General features: G+C 43.0%; 1 protein-coding gene across 4 annotated transcripts; it reads right to left on the minus strand.

The window, feature by feature from the left end:
* Positions 1 to 2,267: 2,267 nt before the first annotated feature.
* Positions 2,268 to 9,741, minus strand: g3bp2a (G3BP stress granule assembly factor 2a; the record flags this gene model as incomplete). Of its 4 annotated transcripts, none has more annotated exon segments than XM_037690650.1 (10): positions 2,268 to 3,483; positions 3,691 to 3,818; positions 3,906 to 4,058; positions 4,116 to 4,175; positions 4,258 to 4,360; positions 5,697 to 5,798; positions 6,121 to 6,307; positions 8,977 to 9,082; positions 9,181 to 9,271; positions 9,568 to 9,741. In XM_037690650.1, coding segments are annotated over 10 exon segments (1,383 nt in total), but the record flags the coding sequence as incomplete, so codon positions are not given.
* Between the last annotated feature and the right edge of the window lie 638 nt (positions 9,742 to 10,379).

A 10,379-nucleotide genomic window follows, 5' to 3' on the forward strand; every position in this document is an offset into this window, starting at 1 on the left:
AAAAATAGAAAAGACTTTATTATTGCTGCATATGTTTCAATATGTTGATAGTTTTGTAAATCTGGCCTACAAACCACAATGGTTATATTAGGCTATATTTATTTTTATTCAACCAGTATTCATACTGGTATAGTCTCACTGAGTCACGAGGACTCTTTTTCAAGAGACCTGTTTCAGATGTCTGCAAAATTTAAAAAACACTTAATCTGGAAGAAAGAAAAAAATTGGACAAGGTATGAAGTTATGATTGCAAACTTGGATATTGTCTTAAATGTAAATATTTTTGTCTTTATTTAGATAAGATGTCCCAGTGGGTTTCACTGCATATGGTTTCAATTAAATTCACACAAGCTCCCCACAAATCAGTTACTCAACACATCTGCTGTAGTATTTTTAGGACAGAGTTTTTTTTTTAACAATCGGTGGATATTTTAGTTGTTTTTAAAAAAATATAAGGAACCAACATGTGGCTTGCATGACTAATACAAACAGCATGAAACAAAATATGCAATAAGCCTACACCTAAAACAGGTATCACAACTGATAAAACATGGGTCCAATAATCATCCGTCAACTGGAAGAAGAAAATAGATATATAATTCAACATGGAGTTATTTAGCCAGCTTTATCTAAAGTTTAGATCAAATAAACGACGACAAGTTTGTAAAACTGAAAACGTGCCCTGAAAATTTAAAGCATTTACAGGAAATGATTTGATGCCAACTTTACTGACAACTGGGTCTTTGTGTAGGAAACAACAAAATGGACCTTTTCAAGTCAAACTCAAAATGGTTTTTAAAATAAAAGCACACTGAACCTGCAGATGTCCCCCCCTCCCAAAATGAGACCATGTTTTTAACGTCCCACCCCTTCAACATGAGCACAACCGCCTGTAAACACGACAACACGAGCAGTTCGGTTATCACTTTATTTTATGTTAAATCACATTCAAAATGGAAAAGTAAAAAAAATAATCTGGAGGGGCAACAGTTTGAACAAAGGTGAACAGAACTAAGATGGCAGCCAGCGGTTTACCACATCTGGTAGAGCCGTGTCTTTATTCCCACTCAAAGGACCAACTCATTCACGAGACCCACGGTCTTATTTAAATCAAGACTAAAAGGTTGTAACGTATTAACTTGGAAGAATCCTTTAGTGCGCGGCACATTTTTAAATACCTCAGACAAAATCAATCACGGGACTGAACACTTGTAAACATGGAAACATGAGACTGGTCTGAAGCGGGACGGCTCTTCACCAGTCACTGCAGAAAACCAGCCCAGTTAAGAAACCGCCGTGGAAATAATCAGGAGTACCATTTGAACCAGGAGCGCTTTGAAGGCCGGCGTGATGTGAAACTTCAGGGAGAAATGAATGCTTCCTCCAGAGGCCAAACATTTGATGCCGAGCAGTTTTTGTTCAGAGCAACAGATTGTTCCAGGACGTCTGGAGATAGTGCAACGGCGCCAGACGAGGAAGACGGGCCGTCAAGAAAAACGCTACATCACTTTACTGCCCGTTTCAGCGCAACGCAACAGAATAATCAGAAAGATCTTTCACATTTTCCTTTTACCAGCTCAAACCAAAGTCTTCCCTCCCACCCAAAGTTCAACATTTTCCAGAAGACGAGTGCGGAGCCACAGTTCTGCAACCGTTAGTACTTCAACAGAAAAACAAAACCGTGAATTATCAGAACATGAAAATACAAATGAGTCGATAGAAAAATGTGCACTTATTCACTCGAGTGACGGCTGCAGCGTGTCAGCTGAACCTCACAGATCAGTTCACAATTGCATGAAAAGCAAACTAGCGCTGCAGTTATGTGCAGAAAACATAAAAATAAAACCCTACGAGACAAAATAAAGTTTTGTAAGCTCAGTCATCCAGGTACATAAATCACAAACCTGTTAAAGGTCATCTGGACAGTTTCTCCCAAAAAGAAACTGTCCAGACGACACGATTGAACATTTTGTGACCTACAAGACAGAAAAGCTCGTCTGGTTTACGTTGTGGAACATTTAGCACTTCCAAAGGATTAGTTTAATGAAGTGCAGTCTTGATGGAAAACCAAAACCCGCCACCGTTAACGGACCATCTGATGCACCAACAAAACGTTTCCATGAACAGGAGGCACCTTCAGTTTCTACAAAACTCAGAGGAGCAGAAGGAACGGACAGACCACGTTAGGCAATAAAATGATAAAACCGTGAAAAATAAATCCTGTCCTTGAGTCGGTCCTCAGCAGAGCTCGGGACGAGCAGCAGGACTTCAAAGCGTAAAGTAGAAGGCACCAGATAGAAATTAAATATACACAAAAAGCAAAACATACTGAACTTTTTGCTGTACATTTATTTGTTACTCCACTCAGAACAAGGAGAAAAGGAAACGTTTGCTCATCCTGTCACAGTAAAGCTGTCAAATTTAAATTTAAAAAATGGAATCAAAATAAAAACAATACTGAGCCGCTGTCACTTCCTGTTCGTCCCAGAGTCATGTGATCTGGTGAAAGTCTAGAAAACGAACCGATTTACAAATGAGGAGAGAAAAGGTCCATCTGCTCGTCCGTCCAGCAGCGGCTCAAGACTTCTGGTCTTTTAGTCGTGAGACGTGCACTGGAGCCGTGTTGGAGCGCAGAGTCCCAGCAGCCTAAAGCGCACGTCTCCAACAGAACGGAACACACGAGGACCCGTTAGTGCAGATTGGAGGGGGCATTATGCAATGTTGAAGCAGTGGTCTTTCACAGGGGGGGGTCAAAGCCAGGCGATTCCTCTGGAACTGCACAAACGTTGCATCACGCTCTTGTCCAACAGTAATGGGCTACAAAACAACAAAAGTACAACACAGTGCAATCAAGGACGCCCCGTAGAGTCACGGTGGATAGTCCCGTCAGAATGATCCGTTGAAGTTCAAAGTCATTGCAGTTCCTCTGAACGTGGCAGAAGAGTCCTGGGTGATTTGTCTTTAATTACAAGTTGACGACTGCATTCTTGAGATACCGAAGAAAAGGAAGTTCAGCTCACAACTAATAAGCAACGTGTTCTTTTGTTTGCTCATCTAGTTCACAAACTTAACAGGCCGTCACATTCCAAAGCAAAGAAGAAAGAAAAGAAACACCAAATATAGACTTTGTACAGGACCATTTCTTTTCATTATGAGCACAGTTCAGGATGAAGAACACCACTGGGTCCACGCCGCAGGGGCTTCTCAGCGGCGCTGGGGCGTGAAGCGCCCCTCCACCGCTCCACCGGAGCCTCGTCCAGAGCCCATGCCAGGTTTGGGGGCCATGCCTCCTCGGGGCGGTGGTCCTCTACCATCGCGTTCACGCATCATCCCACTTCCCGCGATGCTCCGTGAACCTCCGGGGCCCCGATCGCTACGTCTCATGTCCCGCCGCTCGTCCACACCACGAGTCTCTCGCTCACGCACCGCCCTCGTCTTTTTCTCCTCCACGTTGAGACGCACCTCCCCCCGAAACATGATGGGCTGCGGCGAGAAGGGAAGGTCACTAAGAAGAACGTGAGCCAACAGTTCCTGACACGTTTCAAAACTTCTGATCACATTTCAGAGGTCACATGCACACACGTGCACACACATGCACACACTATGAGGGAAGAGAAGGCAGGTGACAAATAAGAAGAAATGCATCAAAGTCCACCACCAAAGAAAAGTGGGTAATGAAATGATACATGCCCCTTCTACCTTGGCCCCCAGGATTCTTTGGACAGGATCGGGGTCATCAAAGACCACAAATCCAAAGTTGGGCAACTTCCCACCGACCCCCTTGGTGTTGATTCGCAGTTCAACTACGTTTCCATACGCTGCAACAAGACAGGACAACCAAAGTTCACGTGGGACATTCCTGGAACAGGACGGTGATAAACGCTGCGTTCCACAAGACAACGTACTCATGAAGAACTCTTTGAGCTCGTTCTCGTCGATGTCATGCGGGAGGTTGCCCACAAACAGCTGGTGGCTGTCAGGGTACCGTACAATCCTCCTGGTGTCCACGTCGCTCGATTCTGGATCTCTACCACCTGCAGGTGCCAAACGTTCAACAACTACTTCACTGAATATAAAATCTGACCAACTATAAAAAACGTGCCATCAATAATCACCTTTGTTCACAAAACTCGTGTGTGGTTTTCCTGTTTGTGACTCTGAATTTCCAACACCATCTAACAGCAACAAGAAACATTCAGAGTAAGAGACTTTTTTATTAAAGCAATAAACTTTTAATTTGGAGAGAAAAGGTGTTACCAGGTCTGGGGACTCGCTGGGTGAAAGTGGGTCTGTCACGTGCGCGCTGATCTCTGGGACGAAGAGGGGTCGTCTGCGTCTCGGGCTTGGACTCGACTCTGAGCTGCAAACAAGTTACATTATGATCACCTGCTGCTGAAGTTTGGCCTTTAAATTTAGTATTTCACCTGTTTTACAGCACCTCATTTATTGTTTTGTACACTATTCTTACTCCAACCGCAGTTTTTACTGTAGTTTGTTGTTGTTTACTGTTTGTACTTTAGATGTTCTGTCTGGAACAGGTCTCTCTTGTAAATGAGTCCTCGTGGCTCAATGAGACTAAACTGGATAAATAAAGGTTGAGTGAATGAAAGAATAAATAAAGTTTTTAAATCAAAAGTCTCTCTTCCTCACATTATGGACTTAAATATCATCATATGGTAATTATGACCGTTGTACATCAGGTCCCTGAAGAAACCAGCACTGAGTGTGACTGAGTGAGAGAGAGAGCTTCTCTTCACAACGTTTCAAATATCATTTTTATTCATCTGTGATGCAGATTAACCCATCCATCCATCCATCCATCCTCTTTACCATCCATCCACTTTACCAGTTTCTTCCTTTTTGGGACGTTGGGGTCAGTGGTGCCCCCATCACGGTGTGGAAGGCGGGGGACACACTGGACAGATCTCCAGTCCATCACAGGGACAGAGACAAACAACCATTCTCTCTCTCATCTAGGGACAATTCAGAGTTACCATCAGACTAACATGCATGTTTTTGGTCTGTGGGAGGAAACTGGAGTATCTGGGGAAAGCCCACGCAGCACGGAGAGAACATGTAAACTCCACTCAGAAAGGCCCCCACACCAGGATTTGAACTAAGATAAGCGGCAGCAGCTCTACCAACTGCACCACCGTGTCGCCACACATCAAGCTTCATTTATTAAAAATGAACAAATAGAAAAAAAAACTGTGAAACCTGAGAGATTTTTTAAGAGTAACGTTCTTTATCGTCTTCTCTCTCTCTCTCTCTCACGCACGCACACACACACGTGCACATTTCCCCTACCACTAATCAAGACGTGCGCTCCGCCTACCAAATCCCCCACGCAGCGTTGCCACTTCTGGACCAAGAGTGGAGATTGTAGCAGCTCAGACTTCAAAACCACAACAACCGTGCACAATACAATCATCCCCCCCCCCCCCCCCCAAACAAACAAACGCCGAAGAGACGAGCACCCTCCCATGGCAAGTAACCTAGGGGAAACACTGCACATGCACACACTCACAGCTGTTGTGATCAGTGTAACGAACTCCAGCGTAACTTTGTGCAACCTGTTCAGACCCGATGCAGAAAACACTGCGGCAGATTCTCCAGTGGCCATTTTAGACAAGTGATTTGTCGTGGAACAAACCCCTCTGGGTTTATTAGATTAAATGTTAAGACCTGTAATTTACCTGTGAGCTTGTCCCCTTAACAACATGTGGAGAGATTCCAGAGGAGGTGACTGAGCCAGAGGGAGGCAGGTTTTTACTGGTCACCAGAGCCCAGGAGAAAGGCTGTGGGAAATGCAACATTGTCAGGGGCTACACTAAACCACTACAAAAAAATTAAACCTTTAAAAAAAAAAAGAAAGAAGGTAAGGAGGTTTTAGAATTAGGTTGTTGATACAAGTATTAAAAAAAAAAAAAAGCACAGCCATACTTTGGCAGCACTGTAGCAAAGTTCAAGAGGAATATTTTCTTCCCGTCCTTCCATAAAAACCAACTTTTGAACTTGACAAATGACAGAATGTTCTTGTGCTAACTGTAGACATCCCCAGTGTTGAACCACACTGTAGTTTTTATAAATTAAACAAACGCAGAAATAAAGCCAGTCTACCTTGGGAGGTTCCTGGGGGTTTGGTGGAGACTCTACAGGTGTTGGTGAAGGTGCCTTCTCCTCGATTTCTTCCACAACCTTTTCATCTCCCTCCAGCTTTACCTCCTCTACTGTTGGCTCTTGTTCAGGCTCTGGTTCTGGTTCTGGAGCTGCAGCTGGCTCCTCCATGGGCTCCTCGATCCCATTTCTACAAGACCCAAAACGAAAAGTCACTTCCATGTACAAGTCACGTCACGATGTCTGAGCGCCTGAACTTTTATTTCTTGAACCAGTGAGATTAATAAATGGTGGCTCATCGCGTGTTGAACTTTACTTCAACAGAAACTTCAGAACATTTTCTGCTGTTACTATATTTGGCGTTTTTTCTTCTTCCCCTCATTCATTCAACCTTTATTTCTACAGGTTAGCTTCATTGAGCCGCGAGGACTCATCTGCAAGAGAGACCTGTTCCAGACAGAACATCTAAAGTACAGACAACAAAACAGTAAACAATGAAAACAATAAACTACAGTAAAAATACAGTTAAAATAAAAGTAGTGTATAAAACAATAAGTCAGGGTGAAATACTAAAAACAAGAACATATTTGCTTTGATTTTTCTAATGACATCATCAAATGTTTGAAACCCCTTAAAGAAATAAAGGAGGACAACTTCACTTCCTGTTGCAACGTGTTCCAGGTGCAGGAGCCGAGTAGGAACAGGCCTTTCTGCTGAGTTCAGTCCGCACTGAGGGAACGCTGCAGGTAATGATGAACTGAGTGCGCACGCTGTAACTGCACTGACGACGTGACATGTGGGAGGAGATATAAGAAGGTAGCAGACCAAGGAGGGATTTATAGATGAAGATGAACCAGTGAGAGAGCCTACGTGTAGATAATGACCAAGGAGTACAGGGTGCAGTCATGGTATGGAAGTTACAACCAGTTATGGATCTTAGCGTATCAAGATAGACAGCGTCCAACATCTGCAGGGAGCTGGCAGGGGCATGCATGTAAATAATGTCACCGTAGTCAATGGAGGGGAGGGAGGGAGAGGTTACAAGGTGTTTTCTGGCATTCAGAGTTAAACAAGATCTATTTCTGAAAAAGAAACCCAGTTTTACTTTTAGTTTCTTTATCAAGTTTTCAATATGTGGTTTAAAAGAGAGATGTGCATCGACCAAAATTCCCAAATATTTGTAAGAATCTATAAACTCAATAGGAACACCATGCGTGGATGAGAGAGGAGGAAGAACTGCTGGCACCGACTTCCTGTTGGAAAACAACATCCCTTTGGTTTCATCAGCGTTTCGCAGCAGCTTGAGGTGGAATAAGTGAGTGAATGATGTCAGAAGCAGACCGACATCTCCCGCGGCTGCAGTGAGTTGGTCATGCATGTGCCAGCACATACATTTATTACACGTCATCACGTTCAGGGAGGTATGGGTGGGGGGTTCTGTTAGGGTAGCAGGGTGTCCTCTCTGCTGCTCACACCCAGGCTCACCGTGAACCGCCCTGCTCTGATTGAGTCTCTTGTTTGTTTCCCGTCACGTGAGCCACTTCTGTTCCAAAGAGCTGCTTTGTGACTTCTGATCGATGTGAAAATGAGCCAACGGAAGAAAGCGCTGAGCCACAGCAAGAGCTGACTTTTTACTCGTGTTTGTGTAACGACTCGTGTTTAGGACAGACTTAAAACACAGAATTGTCCATGTTATCTACCAATACCTAGGGCTGAGTACCGAACCGAGGTTCTTTTATGGCACCGACCGAACTGCACCGGTCGGTGTATGTATTGAAACGTCACTCTTCTTTCGGTGTCAAGTTTCGGTATTGGCTGTAACGTGTCACGTGGTTTCAGCATGCAGGCAGGTAAAACACAGACATATGACAAACAGACTACACCCAGAGTTGTATAGAGCTGCCGTACCTAATCTATGTATAATTATGTCTATGGTGCTGGTGACGCCCACAGACGGGTTCACGTGTGCAGAAAGTTGCTCAGTGTTTTTCTGCGAGGACAGAAGAGTTCATTAGCCTCCTCCTCCTCTCAGCATTAAAGTCAGCCTGTGAGTAGAGCCTGAACATCCTGATTCATCATCTCCACGACCGGACTCTTCATCAAAGAACTCCGAGGACGTCTCTGTGAGCTTCAGCTGGTGAGTTATGTTTGTTAGCGTAACTGCAGCTTAACACGTACATCGTGGTGAAATAAACTATGATCCATGTAACTCTAACTTTAACATGTTAGTGTGTAAATTTATTGTATCTACGTAGCTAGCTAAACTCAGAAGCTAACTAAAGATTGACTGTAACATAAATCTTAGCTTGTAAAAATGCTCATCCATCCAGTCAGCTGCTTAAACAGTTCACCTGATGTTCACTGTTTATGTTCATGTTCTCCTCACAGGAGGTTCTGACCCAGATGTGAGGAGAACAAAAGAAAAGTGAGGTGGGGGCCACAGGACAATCAGACTTTGTTATTAAAAATTTGCTGCTTTTTCTACAGTGGAGCTGCATGTTGGAGGTAAATTAAACTGTAAAGGATTTTGTTGACCAGTTAAAGCTTTATCTCTCAGCCTAGATAATGTTTTATGATCAATAAGAACAACCATGTTATTGTTGATGTTTTGTTCTCATGTCAGTTAGGGAGATGATCAGAGCCCTAAACCCCAGAGAACCCCAGAGAAGATTCAGGCAGAGACACAGAGGTGCAGAAGTCTGCATCAACCCTAACCTGAGGTTATTGCCTTGGGAGGGCGCTCGTCTCTTTGGCGTTTGTTGACGGGGTAGGGGTGTTATAGAAAAACACTATCGCTGCTTCTTGGCTACATCAGTCGAGTGCTGTCAAAGCTTTGATTATTTACGTTATTTTGCTTACGGGACAAGGTGAGGCTCATAGTAGGTGGTGCTGTTGGGGCTTTCCTGAAGTGGTTCAGGGGATGTCCGCCTTTCCTCCGACTCCTCCTCAACCTCCTCCTCCGATTCTGGATTTTTTTTTTAAATGAAATGAATCAGCCAACATTAGAAATGGGAAAGTCAACTTAAAAATATATAAAAACTTATCTTTAAGATTTGTTTTTACCTTCATCGAGCTCAGCCTCAGAGTCTCCAAAGACCTCATCCTCATAACAGAAGATGTCGTTGTGAACGTAGAACTTGTTTGCCACCGAACCCTAAGCACAACATGAACAAACATTTTGACATTCAACCTTTTCAGGTTCACACTTAGACTAGAGTAATTTTATAGAACTTTCTCAAATTATTATTTAAAAAAAAAAAAAAAAAAAAAAAAAAAAGAGTATACAGGCTGAGCTCCCAATTAGCCATTTTTAATCAAAATAATTGCATCTTAACGGTTGTACCTCATTAACCAAGTGTATATTTTTGCAAATTTATGTTATAAATCGGACAAAATGGATGTTTTAGCAATCATCTTATAAGAACAGTCCTGAAAGGTGGATGTTCTCACCTCTGGAGCGAGCACAAAGGTTTGCATGAACTTCCTCATAGGCTGACCGTTGTTGGACAACTCTCCAAGGACTTGCACCACAACTCCATCACTCAGTGTGGCATGAGCATCCACGTGCCTGATCTTTGTGTGGCACTCGCTGAACTGCAGAGACATGACCTTCTTGTGGATTTCCTGAGACACAAAGAAAAAAAAAAGTCTGAGCTTTTTAGGCCAAATAAAAATATAAAATCCATTTCCAATGCTGACCGACTCATTCAAAACGTCAGTCTTCACTACTTCCGCTTAAAAACACGTTTTTTTGTTTTTCACAAAAAACTACCAGTAGTCAGCCTGAAATAAAAATGTCAGTTTATAATTGTATTTTACTCCAAAAGGTTTTTTAAAATACCTCCACATTTCAGGGTTTGTTTTTTTTTTTAATTCAAAGTATTTTATGACAATTTTTGAAAATAAAAATGTAATATTTTTGGGGTTTTTAATTCCAGTCCAGAGTTTTGTGAAGAACCTCCAGACCACAGGACCCTTCAGAAAATGAGGCCTTGTTTTCAGATAAACTTACTCTTCCGGTCCTCGAACATTAAGGTTTTTTTCCTAATTATTTTTTTATTCTTTTAATATTTTCTTTATACAGTATTTTTTTTAAACTCCGCTCATGCAGAATCATAATTTATGTTATTTTTCACCTGAACCGACATGGATACACGAGCGAGCTGCAGGTGCACCGTCCACCCATCTTCAGATAAGCCGACAGACGTCAGCTGCTTTCAGCCGTGGAGCGTTTCATTCGCTGGCACACGGGCGCAAATGGC

The sequence above is a fragment of the Nematolebias whitei genome, chromosome 16 (assembly GCF_014905685.2).
Source record: "Nematolebias whitei isolate Nwh7 chromosome 16, NemWhi1, whole genome shotgun sequence".
In the NCBI taxonomy this organism is placed as follows: domain Eukaryota; kingdom Metazoa; phylum Chordata; class Actinopteri; order Cyprinodontiformes; family Rivulidae; genus Nematolebias; species Nematolebias whitei.